Source organism: Silurus meridionalis, chromosome 12, assembly GCF_014805685.1.
Source record: "Silurus meridionalis isolate SWU-2019-XX chromosome 12, ASM1480568v1, whole genome shotgun sequence".
Taxonomy (NCBI): domain Eukaryota; kingdom Metazoa; phylum Chordata; class Actinopteri; order Siluriformes; family Siluridae; genus Silurus; species Silurus meridionalis.
This window is the reverse complement of record NC_060895.1, coordinates 11,303,700-11,324,323: the sequence shown is the minus strand read 5'-3', so window position 1 is coordinate 11,324,323 and position 20,624 is coordinate 11,303,700. Positions and strand designations below refer to the sequence as shown.

The 20,624-nt window shown below is 36.7% G+C and overlaps 2 protein-coding genes across 9 annotated transcripts in view; both read right to left on the bottom strand.

The window, feature by feature from the left end:
• Nucleotides 1-1,366: 1,366 nt before the first annotated feature.
• On the bottom strand, nucleotides 1,367-5,647 carry dhrs13b.1 (dehydrogenase/reductase (SDR family) member 13b.1). The gene is made up of 5 exons (XM_046862689.1): nucleotides 5,155-5,647; nucleotides 3,109-3,227; nucleotides 2,773-2,896; nucleotides 1,902-2,228; nucleotides 1,367-1,757 (listed from the first exon to the last, which is right to left on the bottom strand). Exons 1-5 carry the CDS (start codon nucleotides 5,276-5,278, stop codon nucleotides 1,501-1,503), a joined length of 951 nt encoding a protein of 316 aa, XP_046718645.1. The 5' UTR covers nucleotides 5,279-5,647; the 3' UTR covers nucleotides 1,367-1,500.
• Nucleotides 5,648-9,794: 4,147 nt separating this feature from the next.
• The window catches only part of sez6b (seizure related 6 homolog b), a 159,372-nt gene continuing 148,542 nt past the window's right edge, over nucleotides 9,795-20,624 (bottom strand). Inside the window, exons 11-19 of one of the 8 annotated variants that reach the window (XM_046862682.1) lie at nucleotides 19,230-19,424; nucleotides 16,534-16,725; nucleotides 14,171-14,362; nucleotides 14,014-14,052; nucleotides 13,144-13,252; nucleotides 12,945-13,044; nucleotides 12,506-12,517; nucleotides 11,758-11,884; nucleotides 9,795-10,764 (exon numbers count right to left, since the gene is read on the bottom strand). In XM_046862682.1, coding sequence (XP_046718638.1) covers nucleotides 11,804-11,884; nucleotides 12,506-12,517; nucleotides 12,945-13,044; nucleotides 13,144-13,252; nucleotides 14,014-14,052; nucleotides 14,171-14,362; nucleotides 16,534-16,725; nucleotides 19,230-19,424 — 920 coding nt within the window. In that variant the 3' untranslated portion in view covers nucleotides 9,795-10,764; nucleotides 11,758-11,803. Of the gene's footprint in view, nucleotides 10,765-11,757; nucleotides 11,885-12,505; nucleotides 12,518-12,944; nucleotides 13,045-13,143; nucleotides 13,253-14,013; nucleotides 14,053-14,170; nucleotides 14,366-16,533; nucleotides 16,726-19,229; nucleotides 19,425-20,624 lie in introns of all 8 variants that reach the window. The other 7 variants (XM_046862680.1, XM_046862679.1, XM_046862677.1 and 4 more) reach the window with 7 other exon arrangements.

Here is a 20,624-nt window from a genome sequence, read left to right as displayed (position 1 = left end):
ATTGTGCCATTTCTACACAATAAAACTAAAATTTCCTAAACAGATTTTGTCTGATTGGTAAAATAATATATACAATAATGTTTTATAAAAAATAAAATAAAATACATCACACCCAATACACTATATATTGATTAAATTGAGTAATTGATTACATTTTTACAACTTAAATTGATAACATACAATAAATGATTAAGTTAAATTGTTTATATTTGTTATACCTCATTGGGGTTATACAGGTGTGTTTACATTTAATATTACATTTTCTGAAGAAATGTTCTACTTAACTTCTATGCATTTCAGCATACTTTAACAAATGTCTTAATTTCTTCCATTCTTCATTCAGTTGAAGTGGGACATAAAACGCGAAAGACTCCATCTTGCTAGCTTTAGCGATGACAAGGAAGTGGTCGTGATTTCACGCATGCACAAAACAACGCCTACAAATCGTATTTCTAGTACAGAGTGAGAAGCCACAGTGACATTGCAATAAATCTAGTTTCTTTTTTTGTACCACTGGCATTTTGTGTACGCGGTCCACCCCTTAATACCTTCCTGAGGGAACACACGATCGAACTATTTTCTGCAGGTAAAACAGGATTGCATTCGGTACACGTGTGCATCGAACCGAAAGCCCTTTTTGGTAAGAATGTGTGTATCTGTTTCCTTTCCTTAAAACTTATTTTACTCTGCAAATATTTATTATGAGCATAAATAGATTGTGGCAATGAGAAACATGACATTGTTTTTGATCCCTGAAAATGCAAACTCAGCAAAGGCAATGGAACAGTATAAATATAAGAATATTTGGTGGTCACTGTGGGAAATTACATCCAGATACTATTTTATATGTATACTTTATACTTGAGCATGGAGACCATTTGTAATGATGTGGCATTCATATTTACTTTACACAGTGAAAAAACAGGCATTTATAAAACATACTATTTAGTAGCTGTTACTGGGTTTTTGTTAATGGATTTGCTTGAAGCAGAATAAAATGTGTGCTTTTTAGTACTTTTAAGTAAAAACTAAATTACATTGTTTCTAATCTAATAGTTTCCGGTTTTCATATAATGTTTATATAATGTCAATATTTACATCCAATATTACAATGTGGGTTGTGCTCTGATCTACTAAAAAATAAAAGATCAAATAAAAGAAGAAACTGACTAAAACATTCAACTAAAGCAATTTAAATTGAGACCAGCTTCAATCTTAAAATCACACTTGCCAAATATAACCTCTGTTCAAGGGACTGCATGCAGGGAGCTAATCTGCTGCCTTGTGCATTTAGGAATTTCATCTGGCAGATGCTCATTGTATTATATAAAATAAGAGAGAGCATACACACACACACACAACATGATCACATTCATATTTTTTAATAAGCTAGTCAAATGTGCTGACATTTCTTTTCAGGTACACAAAATTTAGAACAATCAAAAAAAATCTGACAAAAACAATAAATTTAGCATTTAGATATAAGATCCTGAGTTTATCTCATGACAGGCCGCAAAACACCTCGCTTACTTCCCAGAGCTTCTTAGCAACTGCGTCATCCTTAGCCATGGCCCGAACATTCTTTAATCCACAGTTGGAGAAATATTGACCACTCAGACCTTCAATGCCCTCCTGTAGTGCACAGTATAGAGTTGTCTGAGCACCTGACTCCACATCTTTGAAGAACAGGGCTCCAATGACTTTCAAGACCTGCTTCAACACCGGATAACTGCGAGCCAACTCTGAATTGATAGCGCCTGTAAAACATAAGGAAGGACAAATTAAAATCAAGTCTTAAAGGAAATTATGACAAATAAGGCTTTAAATAAAATAATAGGTCATATGTAGATACTGTCACAGAATCCTTATAACTAAAACATAATGAAGAGAGTAATGCTGACCAGGGTGGAGGCTGTAGCAGGTGACCTGAGTTCCTTGAAGCCTCTTTGCAAGCTCATGTGTGAACAGCACGTTGCACAGCTTACTGTTGCTGTATATCCTAAAGACATCCATGAAGGAGTTGCCTTTTCCAAATTCCTTGTGAGCACTGAGGAGGTTAAAGTCAAGCTTCCCATAATCATGACACACTGAGGAGACTGTAACAACTCTGCTTGGGCCACACTCTTTGAGTCTGTCCAGTAAGAGGTTGGTCAAGAGGAAGTGACCGATATGATTGACTCCAAACATCAGCCCAAGACCCTCCTCTGTAGTACCCTGCATATAAACTCCTACAAGACAACCACATTGGAGCATTAAGAAAATTGACATGGGATAAAATAATCAAACCTTAAGCGCTATAGATATTAGATCACTGAAACTTTCTTTCGGCTTCTCCCATTAGGGGTCGCCACTGCGGATCATCCGCATGTTCGATTTGGCACGTTTTTACGCTGGATGCCTAACACAACCCTGCCCATTTATCCGGGCTTGGGACCGGCACTAAGAGTGGCCTAATGGCTGGGTTTGATTCCCTGACCGGAAATCGAACTCAGATGTTAGATCACTCAAACATACTTAAAATTCAGCAGCTAAAGTCCAAAGTTCTCAATATCATTGTAGTGTTTACTCATTTAACAGAGAATCACATACCATTGCTTTTAAGACTTTACCATGTCCTATCTCTCTAATGTCAGTACCCAATTTCAGTTTCGCAGCTCCACCATACCTCATCTACTGCTGGTACCTAAGACTAGAGGCAAACCTTTTACTACCATGGCACCTAAACTTTGTAATAACACTTCAAATCTAATGAATGGTAGAACTTTATCAAACCTGCATTGTTAATAAGAATATCCAGTCTTTTCTCCGTTTTGAGGAAGGTTTCAGCAAAAGAGCGAACAGACTTCTGACTAGCCAGATTCAGCTCCATGAACGCCACGTTATTGCTTCGGCTCTCCTGAAATTAATATTTTAATGTCGTATCATTAAATGGAATGCTGTGGTAACAATGGAAACTGTTCAATGTTAAGTAGTTAAAACACTGACATATTGTCTCTAATTATTATTTTTTTATTTGTTTAATTATGTTTTACTTTTTAATCTGTTTCTTAGCACTACACCCCTGTACATTTGGACATAATTAAAGAAGTAAATGGAAATGTTTCTCACTCGTTTGATGATAGCCAGAGCTCCTGCAGCACGTACTTTACTGCGGCAGGCCAGAATAACACGAGCTCCTCTACGGGCTAGATCTACAGCTGTTTCTCTTCCAATACCTGTGTTACTGCCTGTAGACGCAACAACCCAGGTGATGACAGAGGGAATAAATAAAAGAAGGTATCATGTTAAGAGAAAAGGACAAAATATTTATATCAGAAGGTAAAGTTACATGCTACAATAAAATAGTGTTACGTGTCTGCTGTTGTTTTTCCCGGGGGAGGAAAGAAGGTGAAGAAGGAGGAGAAAGAGAGCTGGTTGCTAGTTGTGCTGGTTGCTAGTTATATCTGTTATACTAGCTCACCTGGTTTGAGAACAGGTAAGAATTTGCACGCACATACATACCAGCATGTAGGTTTTGCCATTGATTAGTCACCCCAGGTAAAGGGCAGGTGCCACCCATTGTATTTTTCTGGCCTAGTGTAGTCAGCTAGTCTGTTGATGTTTGTTAGGTTAAGCTTCCAAAATACAGCCTTTTTCTTATGTTCATTTTTTCGGCACTGTCCATGTTGTTTTGCCGGTGTGAGTCTAGTCTTCTTGACTCTGTGGAATACTTCTGGAATCTGTTTGTCACCTTACTGCATTTCACCATTAAAGCAATAATATACTCTAAACTCTGGTCCTGCTTTTTCTCCAAAATAAATGGTTATTGCTCCCACACTCCCCTAGGCCTAGCCAAGGTGGGAACGTAACAGAGTACAATTTGTAAAAAATAAAATAAAAGGATACAGTTAAGAAGAGAAATTAACATAACAGAATTTTTGCTTCTTAAAAAAAATGCAGCAATAAACAAATGTATTATGATCGACGGCTATTAACAGTTCCAAAATGTAAAAAAGAATACGCTTTCCTACACCATTACACCACCTCCATTAACCTGCACTGTTTACACAAGACAGGTTCAGTGTAAAGATTCATGCTGTTTGCAATGACTAACCCTTTTATCTTTGTGTGTGAGATTAATTATACAATTCTATGTTTTTTCAAGTCTCAACCTATACAGACTTGGGAAGCCTATGCCCACTGCAGCATGCTTGTTTTCTTTTTAACCCATCTACCTCAAACCCTGATATCATTCATTCTGAGATGCTTTTCTGCTCACCACAATTGTAAAGGGTTATTATGTGTATCAGCTTCAGTCAAATCAAACCAGCCTGTCCACTCTCCAGTGATGTCTCTTAGCTAATGGACATTTTCTAAATAAACTCTAAAGTAGGGGTCACCAACATGGTGCCTGCGGGCCTTTTCTAAAAATAGCTGTTTCCTATTTTTGTTAAATCATTGTTGATAATTATTATGAGAAATCTTTAACATGATCAGCGTCTTCACATAGAGGAATATCATTCATTATTAATAATAACATATAATAAGATGTAAATTGAGAAAATGTGTTATTTCAGATCAAACTGAAAACTGTGTATTAAACTGGTAGCCCTTCACATTAATCGGTACCCAAGAAGTAGCTCTCAGTTTCTAAAAGGTTGGTGACCCCCTGCTCTAAAGTGTGCTATATGTGAAAATCTGACATCAGCAGTTATACAAATATTTCTGTCTGGGAGCAACAATCACACCACATCCATAACAACCAAGATCACATTTATCCCCCTCATTCTTTGAGCTGCAGGCTCGTATTTACATTATTTAATGCATTGCAATTAATTGGATGATAAGATAACGCTGTAAATAAGTAGGTGTTCCTAATAAAGTGTTTAGTAAGTGCACCTTGCTTGTTCTTGTAAAAACGATAAAACACGGTGTTTATTTCATACAATCATGCAACGTCACGTGGTATATACGCCTTACTGGCTGTTGTTCACAAATGGTTGTTTCTATCAGGTGCACGTATAAATGAAATGTCTGAATTAATTCATCTAATTTTATTCTCACTTCAGATATAATTCCTGAAAGTGACTTCTGACACTTATTTATTATTTCCGCTACACAACGTGTTAAAAAGATGCTTTAAAAAAAATAGATACATCAAGTAGAAACACATACCGGTAACGATGACTGTTTTGCCATGGAGTTGTACTTTACTCTTACATCTCTTTCCCGAAACTATTTTCCGAATCAAAATAAAAACGCCTGCGAGAATCCCAGCGACCAGGATGAGGGCCGACATGACTACTGTTTTTCCACTCTTCCGGTATAACGAGGTCAGCGTTAATACACCGAACCAGAACAACGAGTTGAGCCGCCAGAGGCAGCTGAAATGTTATTAATATATTAGCTATGTTAGGCAACACATGCTGTATAGCTCAGCTTGCACATATTTGTTGACGATTCAAAATAGTATTTTTTTTTTTAAATGTCAAATACATCATTATTATCAATAATACTAATATTATATGATACAAAATACATCATGCAGATGCACTGGGACACATCATCAGTGATGTATCCTGGGGTCATTGGGTTTTTCATGGTCTTTCATCATCAGACATCAGACAACATACTGTGTCCCAGTAGCAACTGCCCACGGTTTTGCCCTCTTAAGCCAAAGCCATCTAATGGCTTTCTCTGCGGCTTCAGTTACGTTTCTAATTGCCTTCATCTTTGCCACCCCAGTAATTTCTAGTAGAGAGAGCACTTCGCAGAGTGAACGCCCTGCAAAACCTCTACAGCCCACCTCCAACAGAGTACTCCACTTTATTAAGAACATATGTACAAGTGCACATTCATGCTTTTATCTGATCAGCTAATCAAGTGGCAGTTTATCAATACAAATATAACAAAATGAATCATGCGTACAGGTCAAGATCAACATTAAATATCCACATCCATGGGCGTAAATCCCGGGGGGGAAGGGGGGGGACATGCCCCCCATCCGAGGGTTGTCCCCCCCTAAAAAAAAAAAAAAAAAAAACCGCACTCTCCATTATATGTATTCCCTATTATATGAAAAATATATGTATGTATACCTAAAATAATTGTGTAAGTAGGGAAAAAAAACGCAAAAATGCATTTAGAAACAGTAGAGTTCCCCCCTCCCCTTCCTCACAGTGGTTTGACCCAGTTCATCTCACCTTCTCTACACACACGAGTCAGGTGTGCGGTTCATCTCACCTTCTCTACACACACGAGTCAGGTGTGCGGTTCATCTCACCTTCTCTACACACACGAGTCAGGTGTGCGGTTCATCTCACCTCTACACACACGAGTCAGGTGTGCGGTTCATCTCACCTTCTCTACACACACGAGTCAGGTGTGCGGTTCATCTCACCTTCTCTACACACACGAGTCAGGTGTGCGGTTCATCTCACCTTCTCTACACACACGAGTCAGGTGTGTGTCTGCGCATCAATTAATGTTTAACTCCATTAACTAGGGTATTTTATTCACTTTAAATAAAGCGATTCTCTTTAATGTAGTTGATGCAGACTCATTCATAAATTAGTTGCGGGAGAATTGCTGATTAATGATGTAATTTTCCATGAATCTGCTCTATTAGCGATTAAAATATGACTTATCTAGTGAACGTTAGCTTGTGTACAATAGCTTGTAGCATAGTGCACTGACACTAACACGCCAAAGCCGTTTCCCATGCAGTGTTTTATTTGGGACGACTTGGAATAATGTTAATTTAACATTAACACACAATTAGCATATTATTTATCTGTGCATTTACTAAATTAACACTGTGCTACATCCGAACTGACCCCACTGTATTTTTTTGTATAATCAATTTCTATTCTGTTCTTAAGTGTCTTAATTAATTTGTAAATAAAATATTAAACATTTTTTTTATTCCTTGTTTTTATTGTTGTGATTATTTTTTTTTTTATGATAGTTTTACTTTATTTATGTAAAGCACTTTGAATTATCATTGTAATTGACGCAGTCTCCGTGCTACAATAATAATGATAGAAACAACGTTTTTCACTGTGGGGACACTGTGTCTTTATACTGTAAGTACAATTTGACTGTATTATTTGTGTCCCCCTTTGAAAAATTGCTCATGAGAAATTTTATATGTAATGTCCCCCCCTACTCTTAAATCAAATTTACGCCCATGTCCACATCAAGCATCATAATTAGGTGGTTTAAGCTCTGGGTTTCTGATCAGAAGCTCAGGGTTCAAGCCTCAGCATCACTAAGCTGCCAGTGATGGACCCTTGAGCAAGGCCTTTAACCCTTTCTGCTCCAGAAGTGCTGTATCATTAAATACCCTGTGCTTTGACCCCAGTTTTCTAACAAGCTGGGATATGCAAAGAAAGAATTTCACTGTGCTGTAAAATAAAGTCTTCTACTACTATTTACTCTGTGACTTGGCATGGCTGGTGGTAGCAGATGGGCTGATTTGAGTATTTCAGAAATTGCTGATCTGGGATTTTGATGCAAGGAAAAAAAAACAACACTGAGAGCAACTGTTGTGTGGGTGGAAACGGCTTGTTAATAAGCAAGCTCAGAGGAAAATCGGCTGATTTGTTCAAATTGCCTGAAAGGATCATAAAATGCAATAATTACTGTTTATAACAATGGTGATTAGAAATCATCTCAGCATGCTTAAAACATCATTTTGAGGTGCATTTGTTACAACAGCAGAAAGACATCAGGTTTTACTCCTGTCTGGCAAGATTCAGAAGCTTGGGTAAAAATTTTAACAGGTTTTTTTTAGGTTTCTTTTGTTTAAGGTTTACATAATGCCATGTACCAGAAGTGGATGTCACTAAAAATGTCCACTTTAATCAGACTTCTGAACTAATAATTGCAATAGGTATATTGCTTAAAAACCTGCACAGTGCATCTGATTGAACAGATCAAATCATCTACCCTTAATGTCAGGAATGTACAAGATAATAGCCTACATTACAATAAAAGGTGTATATCTACTTTTCTTTTAAAGCAATGAAACACTGTTCTAAAAAAAATTGGTATATTAATTGGTTAGTTTTAAGACTTGTTCCTTTGATGCATGTACAATTAGTTAAGGTCTAAACAAGTGGTAAGGATATAACTTTAATAACTTAGTCATGAGGGGTTGCAAAAAACACTAAGTACTGTTGAACTTCATAAGAGGAAGTCTGCAATAACCCATTATTGGGTTGCACTAGAAATCTGCACTACAAATCCTGACTGCTCTTTGCAGTTGTTAATGTACAGTACTGCTTCAAGGTCTGACAAACCTTCAAAAGTTTCTCCATGAAAACAAGGAGGATGATGTTGCACATCCTGAAGTGTATAAGGGAATTCTTTGCATACATTCAAGAGGAAAAGTGTTGAGTTTAGTAATGCTAATTATTAAGAAATAGGATCTCAGAGCAGCCCCAGGATAATGGGATCAATCGTGAGAAATGGATGTTGACTCACAACATTTTAAGTCTTGAGCAGAGGATTTGAACAGATATATGAGGAGCAGCCACAGATCTGAATCCTCAAGAGATTCTTTTAAAATTCTTTAGTCTATTTCATGTACATATTTGGCCAAATGCAGAATTGATGTTTCTTTCCATTCTTCCACTTTTTTGTCCTTGACAAGATAATATGCACTGCATGCTGCACCAGTGTAATGATGAGGGTACAGTAGAAATATAATGTTAAGGGATAATGTTACTCCTGTGACATAATTAATGTCCACACAGGCAGTGCAGGAATGTAGTTCCGTTGCCCATTTTTTTTTCTCAAAACATATTTTCAGTTTTAAAATATTTGTAAGGAGTTTATGCTGATTGTCAAACGATATGAGCTGTGTTTGCATTATGGCGCCCTCTACTGTTAATATTATCAAACGCTATCTGCTCAATGTATTTACGCATGTATCTACCTGCTTGTTTGCTTATTTATTTGTGACTACAAATAAACATTTACTCATTTACATTTATTAATTTGGCAGATACTTTTGTCCAGTAGAAATTATTTTGTTTGCACACTATTATATACCTTTGATATGAATAAGTGTTGCATTGGAATTACAGTTATTGGTCTAATAATGGTCTAATTATGCATATGTATACTGTTATATTTTTATTTTTGTGTTTATTCAAAAGGGTTTATCTTCCAGTGGGATAAGAGTTTGAGCATCTTCAGTATAGTTATTATAGATGACAACCATAAGTGAAATACCTTAATTACAAATCACCATTTTTATAGCTTTGTTGGATTCATATTGTATCCATATCAGAAGTGTCACTTGTGTCATCATTGCTTTGAATAGATTCTGCATTGAAATGTTTTGCATTTTGATTTAAATACCTTTTAGTTTAACAATGAAAATATTTTTGAAGTGCAAATCAGTGTAGAAAACGTATAGTTGTTTATGATAAATTATTGCAATGTCAACTGAAGATAATTAAAATGCCATTAGAATTACAGTGGTTATTTAAAGGAAGATCTGATAAAAACATAAAATTATGCATGCACATTTCATGATATTTGGCATAATTCAGCTTATTTCTATAGAGAAACTAACAACAAAAAACACTAAAATAAAATAATTAATCATGGTACTCATTGCCCAAGTTTGTATTTACGACATCCTCTCAGTCGATTTTAAATGAATCAGAAACACAAGAGGACACAAATATATAAAACATGCATAAATTTATTTGACAAAAGTGTTTGTGTGTGTGTGTGCGTGTGTATGTGTGTGTGTATGTGTGTGTGTATGTGTGTGTGTGTTTGTGTTAGACATACAATAATCAATTTGACTGTTTATTTTGTGCCCAAAATAAAATTTTTGTACCATAATCAGATTGACTGATCTATTGTCACATTCATAAATGGAAAACAAAATTCCAGTTCTACATACTGTATCACAGCTTCCCTTGCTTGTGAAGAAGACAGGAACACTTAAATTAATAATAATAATAATAATAATAATAATAATAATAATAATAATAACAAATAAATAAAAATTGATCATAGAGAGACATCAGTCGATTGATGACAGTAGGTGCATGTCGAAGTCTAGGCTGCAATCTGCACTGGTGTATCTGTTACAACCTGCAATGGCCCTTACACTTTCAATGACAGTCTAAAAAATTTTATATTATATGATCTAATTTGTTAAACATTTTATGAAAAAAAAATAAGATGAGTAATTAATCTATTAATATATTCTGCTTGAAAATTAATACAAGATGATGTAATGGTCACCAATACATTCTAGTTTAGCATATTTGAATGTGCTTTCATACCACGGATGCAGGTGTGAAATTTCTTCAATAGTGTGCCCATGTGGCCTTTGTTGTGCCATTTTTATCATTTTGTGTGACTAAATATTTGAAAGGAACCAACCTCAGCTGCAGCCTAGACTTTGGGATGCAGCTAGTCTTTAATTTCAGTAGATTTATCTCCAGCTCTTTGCTTCATAACTGGATAAAAACTGTAAAAGCATTGCTGCTAGACCACTGATATTGAATCTCTACAAAAATAAGATCATATTCTCCACACTCTTTGCAGTATTTGTGGAAATTCTCTGACAATCAGGATATTTACACCCGACCAGGAGAGGACGCTGGGAGGCAAGATGGGCGAGATGAGGATAAGAGGAGGTCAGAAAACAGGAAAAAGGTGCTGGGGAACCTCCACAAGGCAAAGAAAGGCTTCAGGTCCTCAAAGTGGGCATAAGCAGTATGTCTAAATGGAGACTTCATACTCTCTTGTGTCCTGTATAATCATAAAAAATACACTTTAAAATGCAAAGACAAATCAAATAGACATTTTGTTACATTAAAAGGTTCTCAAAGTCGGGGTCCAGGGACCTTCTGGGGGCTGGGAAGCATAGACAGAGTTTATCCATTGTTTTTATTAGATTTTTTTTTTTATTTGTAATTATGGTGGAAATCTCTGCTATTATTATTATTTTTTTATAGATAATATAGGACATAGTCTATTTATTAGTAGAACTAAATAAATTTAATTCAAAACTCGATAATAAGACAAGGTCTATCTATCTATCTATCTATCTATCTATCTATCTATCTATCTATCTATCTATCTATTGGTTCTAATAAATAGGCAATTTTTATTATACAATATAATAATAAATGCATAATATAGAATGATGAGTTTAATATTTGGTTAGTAGAAATGTGTACATGACTTAATTCTATCATTAAAGGGGTCCCTGGCTGCAAAGTTTGAGAAACCCAAGAATAGATATTGTAGTTGTAAGCATAAAATAAATATTTATGTAAATATAGTGTCCCAAAAGTCTTTACATAGGGGAAATTAACACTTTTTTCAAAAAATGCATTTTTTTTCACTTTAGTATCATAATTATATTATAATTTACATTTCACTTCATTTATTATTATATACTGTATATTTTCAAATAGCCTTCAAGAATGCCTTGGAGCGAAGGCCATGGTGTACAAGCACAAAGATGATTTAAAGGGCCGCAATTAAACAGCAATGGAATGCATAACACAAGATAATGTTATTAAAAACACAAGATAATGTTAATAAAGTTATTTAATACATTTATGTAGAGGGTGTTTTCTAAATAAAATAAAAATTTAGCTAATAGTGTTTATTTCCATTTGTATGCAGAATTTGGGACACCACACTTGTGGAGTTGTGAAAGAAATTACAATTTAAAGTCAATGCAGATGTAAACGCAAACTTAAGACCAAGATGGAAAAAAGACACCCATCACACCTATGGTCCCCAACCTGTTTTGCTCCAAACAGTGCTATTCCACCGATCAACTCTCCTTACAGGCTTTCTCATTACAACAGTATCCTATAGGGAAGAACCGCTGGTGTCTGGGCGCAATGATCACTCTCTGTTCAAACATGAAACCATCAAAAGAAAGGCAATGTAGAGGTCATGAAAAGCCAACCAAAGTTGATGAAATATTTTAAATAATGCAGTAAAAGAGAAACCATGGTTTTGGGGAAAAAATGTCAATGCACCAATGTCTGGACAAAATAACAAAAAACAAAGGGTATGAAAGAAATCCCAGACAGGGCGTGCGATAAGTTCACACCGGGTGAGTGCACGACCATCAGGGCATATCTACTTCAGATTTTATATTTTTTGTACGTGCCAAGAGCTCGGAGTCTTAACCAAGTAGTAGTGGACAGCTCAGACATAAAATAGTACACACACTAGAGCGAGTTCATCTCCAAAGGCAGTGATTCCATTCACGCCTGATGGAGGTGCTAATGTGTCTGTCTTTGCTTCTCACTGACCTACACAAACACACACACGAGCAGACTGGAACCCAGGGGCTACAGATTTCACAGTATTACTTGGAAGTGCATCATGAGGCCCTAATCACTGAGAGACGTGTCAGAAAACAAACATTACAAACAGGAGGTGTGAATTGAAGCCACTCTGGTGAAACAAGCAGCCCATAACAAACAGTTAATGGAATTGATTAAGTGCTGTCAGATATCCTCACCTCACTGTTCTTCTGGGATACAGAAAAAAGGGGAAAGGGGAGAGACAGAGATTCACAATGTTAAAGCTTTAATAATAGAAAGTGCCAGGAGGAATGTGAGCAGGGAACAAGAACAACAATATGATTATGATGATAATAATACTGATGAAGATAATGATGAGGACAATGAAGATCATAATAGGATGTTGAAATAAGATTTGAAACGATTCCCTTTCTGGTGTATGTACCTTAGGGAAATTAATTTGAATTTTCATTGTGTCATTGTCAGGACACTTGACAAGTTTCAATGACACAGTCATAAACAGCCAAATGCACCTTTGTTGTTAGATACTGCACAATATTTACTGCACATAGTTTAGGAAAATCTGAAGAGGTTTTGACTGAGAATGTGTTGTAATGAAAAATTGAAAGAGACCACTGAGCTGATGTGTGTACTTACTGCTGTCTCATAGATGGGATTCTCAAAGGCTGTCTCGCCTCTGATCTGGTCATACTGTGGTGATGCAGACATGGGTAATCGAAAAGTCTTTCCTTGCACCCTAAAAACAGAGCAAAAGCAAAGATTGTATCTAGCACTCATCCATAGAAAAGTAAAATAACAAGAGCTGCTTCTAAAAAAGCTTTTAATCCACACATACCTTGAAAAATAGAAGTATATGGACATGACGATCAACATAATTATAGCTACAGGAATGAAGATAGCAAAGACCACATTGGCTCCCTCCATGCTGAAATCTGTTCTGGCAACTAAGTTGAAATAATGATCAAGTTAGTGTATTAATGCAGTGCAATTATGTACATAACAGTATAAGTATCTGGTCAGACATTTATAACAGAAATGCTTATCTAAAGTTGATTTCATGCTGTTTATGCTATGAATGCCATCATAGATTTATTAAGTAGTGGCCATTGTTTCAAATATGAATGTGGCAGCATACACCATTTACCACAATAGTCATAATACGTGATAATACGTAATGATGTGTCCACTGACACATGCAGATATACAGCACATTCTCTGTTATTAATGGAGAAATGTCATGTCAGGTAACAAAGGCAACCTGACACACTATATACAATTATTTTCATATTATTTGATTGAAAGACCCAACACAAATCTGTTTCTAAAAGGTTATCTTGTCAACCCATTTCAGGTTTATGGGAAAATAACTGACTGGAAGCATTGCCAAGTTGGCCACCAAGTAGACAGACTTTACTAGAAGGATTTGAATCCCGAAATTGTCAGTGCCCAGGTTAGACTAAAAAGTGTATGCTCCTCTCTAAAGATTAGAGGAATACAAATACTCTGGGGCAAAGTACCAAAAATATATAGCTCTTGCTCTCCTATTGGCTCAGTGCCATGCAGAAGTTAAAGCCTGTTGACCTTTCTGCCACTGCACTCATCTCTGAGCTCATTCGTAGTGAAATTGGACAAAAAATAATGTGTTTGAAAGTGCTGTGGCAAATTGTGAAACCAGCCTAAGGCAGTGAAAGGCGACAGTACTTACCACCAAGCCTGCGCTCATTTACATACTCCAGTGCTGCTGCTGAAAGGAAATGATGGAATTTTTTAGCAAAGAAATTGAGAGGAATTTTATTGTACATAGAACTACTAACAATTCAAATTGCAAAACTATCTATCAGTGAAATAATAGTTTCACATACCTTTGCACACTGGAGGTGAGTGACTCCACTTCGATGGTCGATTCGGGACGCAGCGAATATTTGCCTCGCCAATAAGCTTATAACCACTACGACAGGAGAAGTGCAATATCTCTCCTGCTTGGTAAAACTGCTTCTCTGATACTTGGACACCAAATGCTGGGATTCCTGGATTCCTACAGGCTTCATTTGTATCTGCTGTTGAACAGAGAAGAACATACACACCCAACCTGAGTGCATGCCTACGCACAGTTTACATTTGTTCCTGAAGTTTATCAAAAATAAGTCTAGTTTTACAATATATAAGTTTTTTTTTGTAGAAGGCACTGTGACACCAGCACAAATCTCAGTGACACCGGGTACTGATAAAAATGAGATATACAACGGCAAACAAACACATTATACTGATAAATCATAGAAGGAACATTAAGGAATTTTAAGTAGCTCATCGCATACTGTGCATGTGAGATTAAATCAAATAAAACTACCAAAAGGGGGTTCTGTTTTGTAACACTAATGAGTTTAAGTCGCACAATTTTCTCAGCTATGTTTGGAAGGTGCAAACAATCTTTTGTCAGTGTCTTGACAATTAGCAAACAAGTGGCATGCAATGTCATAAGATGTAAATCTGGGTTGTGACACAAAGTAGGAGGATTATAACTTATAGTAATAAAGAGTATGACCGGGATCCTCTATTTTCCTTTATTGTTCTAAAACACCAATGATTTCAGCCTGCAATTTTAACAGTGAACAGTCGGATTTTGTCTGTTTTGTTATAGTTTGCAATAAATTAGTGCAATACATCACTGCATAGAGAGGGTTTATTGGAAAGTAGTGAAAGTTTGATTTGCCTTTTGAAAGGGATATTTCACAGCTACATTCCCTCTGAAAAAAACCCTCTGGCCTTCTTCCACACTGGATATCTCCATCATCCCCGTGGCAATATCAGTGATATATCTCTGACTGCTTTACATGCAGTAAGCTACTGCCATGTTCACAAAGCATCTGACACAAATGAAGGAAACCAACATCTTTTGTACACCTATAAAACCCAGTGTCCTGTATTTGAGAGAATGCATTTACAATTTGATGCACTCCATATAAAACAGTGTTTACATGAACCATGAATATGTTCATTCTATTAACATGTGATGCAGTGGCAGAGTTAAGGTTGCAACATGATCAGAAAGGGCACCATAGTTTACTTTGATGTCTTACTAGTTTAAGGTAATCTTGTGCTTCTTTTTGCTAACATCAGCAAAATCCTTTTGTCGTTTTATCAGGTAACCAAGTCGCTAATTGGAGATTAATTAAATAACTGATTGGTAGCGAGGATTTGTGACCCTAGAATTTGGTGGGCCTTAACCACATTCTGTGGCTTATACATTTTTTTTAGTTTGAGTATCTTGCATGGCTACTATAGGCTTTAAACTACACACTTGTAAAGCTTCAGAAGTACCCTTCTAAAATAGATGACTGGTTTTAATTGTTGTTTAAAAGTTGCAAGGTTTTAGTAAAATTATTAACTTCATCTCAAAAAAGACCTGTACCTTCCTAATCCAGGCAATAGGCATGGCAACACATTTTTCTTCTTTTTCATAACTTCTGAACAGGACAAAAACTAGGTGCACACAAATATCTGCATGCACCTCCACTCTTAAATCCTTCATTTTATTTTCCCAATCTTATCTTACAATGGAGATTTTTAAGTAGAGATTCCCACACTGTCTGCATTTATACTTTGTTGAAAGAAATGATTTTGATGTACATAGTCTGGATCCTAGTAGATAGATTAGATTTGCTGACTGTTCGCTATAAAATGAGATATTGGCAGCTATCGGGTATTTTATGAAAAAAAATTACAATAGGCATAAAAAACATCACTCTGGCAGCTCTGTCCTGTCCACTGTTCACCCTTCACTGAAAGTGTTGATAGAATAAGGCCACATAAATCCATCCTCAATGTGACTTTCTACCCCTTGTGACACTTGTTGTAGTTTACATTTTTGTCCACTGCATCCAGGAATAACACATTGGAGCACTTCCCCACTCAAAAAGGTCATTAGCATTTAATTATAATTATATAATATATATAAAATATAGTTGACTTCTAAGTTTTCCAGTTCAACCACTTTACTCATAATAATCTCTAGTAGCTCTTGATGTAGTAGTTTGCATTGTTAGATAGCCAGTTTTGTTCCCCCATCTCTCATGTGGACACACAATAACCAAAACTTATGCATACAGCTACTAATGAAAATGTCACAGGGCAGTTGTGAAATATCAGTCTCTTAATGAAACAGCTGGACAAGCCTCTTACAGATAATAAATCATGCTTAGCTCTGAGGAATGAAAATATTACTCACGGAGGCATTTGGGTGGTTTCTCACTCCACTTGGGTCCAGTGGAATCATGGCTATAACAGGAAAGGAGACTGTTTCCAGACAGAGAATAACCCTTATTGCAGATGTACTGCACAGTCGAGCCCACAATCAGTCGAGGACCCGACATCGCCCTGCGGCTGTGCTCTACCATACCAGGGTCTGGGCATGACAGCACTGAGAAAACACACATTCAAATACAAGATGGTTTGAAATAAAAGATGGAACTTCTATTCTTCATTCATTTATTCATTTTGTAAGATTTTTTTCCCCCTTGTCAAGGTCCCAGTGGATCTGCAGTCTATCACAGGTACACTGAGCACAAGGCAATTTGAACAAGTCTATTACACGCACACTCTTGTACACTTAGGCATTTTAGAGTAGGCAATTCTTTTACTAGCATGATTTTGTGAGGTGGGAAAAAAGTTTGAAGTTGTTTGGGAACATGTCTTTTTAGATTAGGGTAATAGTAGTATTCAGAGTATAACATTAAGAGATTTTATGAGAGTGTTCATAATCCTATCAATTAGGATGATCAGCGAGACAATCACTGTCATCCTGTTGCCACACAAGCAACCACTGTATTACAGCCAGGAGACATTTATGGACCCTGTCTTTCAACCATGCTCCCCATGAGTCTCTCTATGTGCCAGAATAGGTTACAAAGAAACTTGATAATGTTTTATGAGTTTTCACAATCATGATTCCCCCAAATGAAAGACTCAGCCTGACCAATAGGTGGCATCAAAGGACCACAACTGTGGGTAAAAACAAACAAAACCTTTTCACCAGGACAAATTATTTACATTTTAATTACATTTACTTTTATAAACATAAAAGCCCTTTTATATAAAAAAATAAATAAATTTGGGGTACCTCAAAACTACATCTTATACAACAGCTAATGAAGATTTACATTTCTCCTCAATTATTTAAACCATCTTCTGTAGCCATTTTATCCTAGACGGGTTGGCCGTGGATAAAGATAATATCCAGAAACACAGAATGTGAGGCAGGGACACACCCTGACTGAAACACCAGTCCATTGAAAAGCATTATGCACTTACATTTACATACTCATTTATGCCTATGGAAAATTTAGTGTAGCCATTTTTTTTGGTAAGTGGTAGGAAAGCAAAGAACCCAGAACAAAATCTTCATGAGGAAAACAATTGAACATTACACAATGGCAGTAATCCTAGGTTGAACCCAGAACCTTAGATCTGTGAAGCAGCGATGCTACATTCTTCCTATTGCATCACCACGTCACCTCTAAACCATGCTATTTTATCCATTTTAACTGTGATTTATTAAATATTTTTGAATCCTCCCCTCGAATCCACCCTGTTTCTGATTAGTTCCGTAGACTGATAATGGTTTTGAATGTAATGGTATTGTGTTTTAACACTCCTGAGCTCTGGAAAACGGCCTCTGTGTTTATTCTGGCTACACTAGACTTTTACTCAAGGTGCTTCTATAAGGACAAACTACAATTACTGAATATAACAAGAACACGCACACCTGGATTGTTCCCGTTCTGACACACCTTGATCTGCTTATGCAGTGGGGAAGGACAGTCATCACTGTAATAGAAGGAGTGCCTGTGTCCCCTAGTCTAGAACACTGCATAATAATAATAAAACAAACACACACACACACACACACACACACACACACACACACACACACACACACACACACACACACACACACACACACACACTAGCCCAGCTGCAGCACACAAACCAATTTCTTTTCCTGGCAGGACAGCATCAGGTGACAGGATGCTGAGAGCTCTGCATCTCTCCCACTCCTGCTGCTGCTTCCTTTGTGCTTCCAGAGCAGGACAGAAAACAGTGAGCGCATGTGGAGAGGCTAGGACAAAAGCCTGAGGTGTTATTGCAGTCTGCATGTTGACTCACTGTGCAAGTCCACAACTGATGCAACATGGAATGGGCTGAAGTTCAGTATTGATGTTAGTGCACCATTGACATCTGGTACAACAAAAGACAAGATGTCCAGCCATCCTGAAATCATAATTTTTTGAAAACAAAAAGAAAGCCTAAAGGGGATCCCTGAGGATTACCAGAGGACAGTCATAGCCATTGCCTGCAAATGTCTGATGCATGTTTAAGAGTGGCTGCTGTGAATTGGGACCACACCTTCAATCTAAATCTCACACAGCAGAAATGCAAGTCATTATCCGTCGTCCTCTCCAATCTCACTGTTGTAAAGTTCAATGCAGCAAATAGAAACTAAATGAAATTTAGTTGCTGTCCTGGATCAAAAAAGAATATTATGCACAATAGATTTACTATTCTAAATATATTATAATCTCAATGCGCTTTCAGTATCGGTCTCTTCAGCACTCCAGATTTTTGCATTTTCTCTGGATTTAAACCTCAAATTTTTATTTCTATTACCACATTTATATCAACACAAAGCCAATAACAAAACAGAATGAAGGAATAAATTGATTGTTCAAAATGTCCCTCGAGTATCATCTAACTGCTTGCCCATGCCCACATGAAAGTAAAACCCTTCAGCTTGTGTAACTTTTTATTGTTCTGGAACCTCCTATTTGCATCTCTGTTGGTATCTATTGAAATGATGTGTTCTGTCAGAATATTGCACGTTTTTAATTACATTAAATACTTTTTATGTAAGTGTGTATGATTTACCTCTCTCACAGGTAGGCAGGTCGCCACTCCATGTCAAGTCCCACTGGCACATAAGCATTTCAGTGCCTACCACCTCAAAGCCTGGGTAACACTGATAGGTCACAACTGTACCATGCACCAGCTCAGGGTGAGATGTAGTTTTCCAGCCATTAGTGATCTCAGGAAGCTCTGGACACGTGTCGTTACGAGGAACCTCTTCAAAAATGAAAAAGAGGGAGAGATTCATAATTATGCAGAACACTTTCCTCATCAGGTACTGGACTGGCAGTGATGGTTTAAAGGGGAACCGAGAGCTAGGTGCCAGGTGATTTGCTAGTGCCCACTTTGATCATGGTGAAATTGGTGAGGGCATGTGGCTAATGAGTACAAACATGTCGTAATTGTTTGCCACGCTGCCAGGCCAAATGGCCAAATCCCATACACCTGCAAGAGCTGGCAGACATTTATTCACATGGGGTGTGATGCGACTGCAAAACTCTCTTCCAGTCCTCCTCTTTCTGTATTCTGCTTCCCACTCGCTCCTTTTTTGCATGGAATTCATTATGTCTTATCAGATCTCATTTTATATTTTGGCACCAGTGAAAGCTGATGGAATAGTAGCCCATTCTCTATCCCAGGGGAAAAAGTGCTAGACTTAAAAGTCAGCTGTCTCTCTTTTTTTCTGCCTCACTCCGTAGTCCGCTCGGCTCTACACACTTACACATTGGTAAGGCTGAGTAGATGTGAAAGAGATCTGTTTCATTTAAAGCTCTAATTTTGCAGTATATAATTTTTTCCTTTTTTATTAGTGCATCCAATGACATTTTGAAACTTTCATTTCATTAACTGACTGACACTGAGCAGTGCAATATGCATTTTTTTTTTTTCAAAATTAGTGCTGTATTTTATTACTGTTTATTATCATAAATACAACATACTAAATAAATGCGAATACAAATAAAAAATACTTTAAATTGACAAAAAAAATATGAAGCAGGATACATATTTCACTCCATAATTATTTACTTTTTTCATAGGTACCGTCAAAACAATTGGATAAAATAAACATTGGGATTAATGTTTTTTTTTGCATTCAAACTAGAAAAACGACTTACCTTTTCTCTAACAAAAATCAATCTTGTGAGAACAAGATAATGACCTCAACACATTGGAATCAATACGGAAATGGATGCAAGACACAAAATCAATGCTTTGCAATGGCCATCTCGTCTGTAGATTTAAACCACACTAAACACATGTGGTATGAGTAGAAAAGAGTAGTTCATGTGTGCAAATATAAGAACATAAAGCACCTTCAAATAGTTGTGCATTAGAAAATGAGGCTTAGTGCAGTTGGAGTTTACACTGAATATTAATTGCGGGGTGTGAGTACTTAGAAACCAGGAAAGGCTTCAC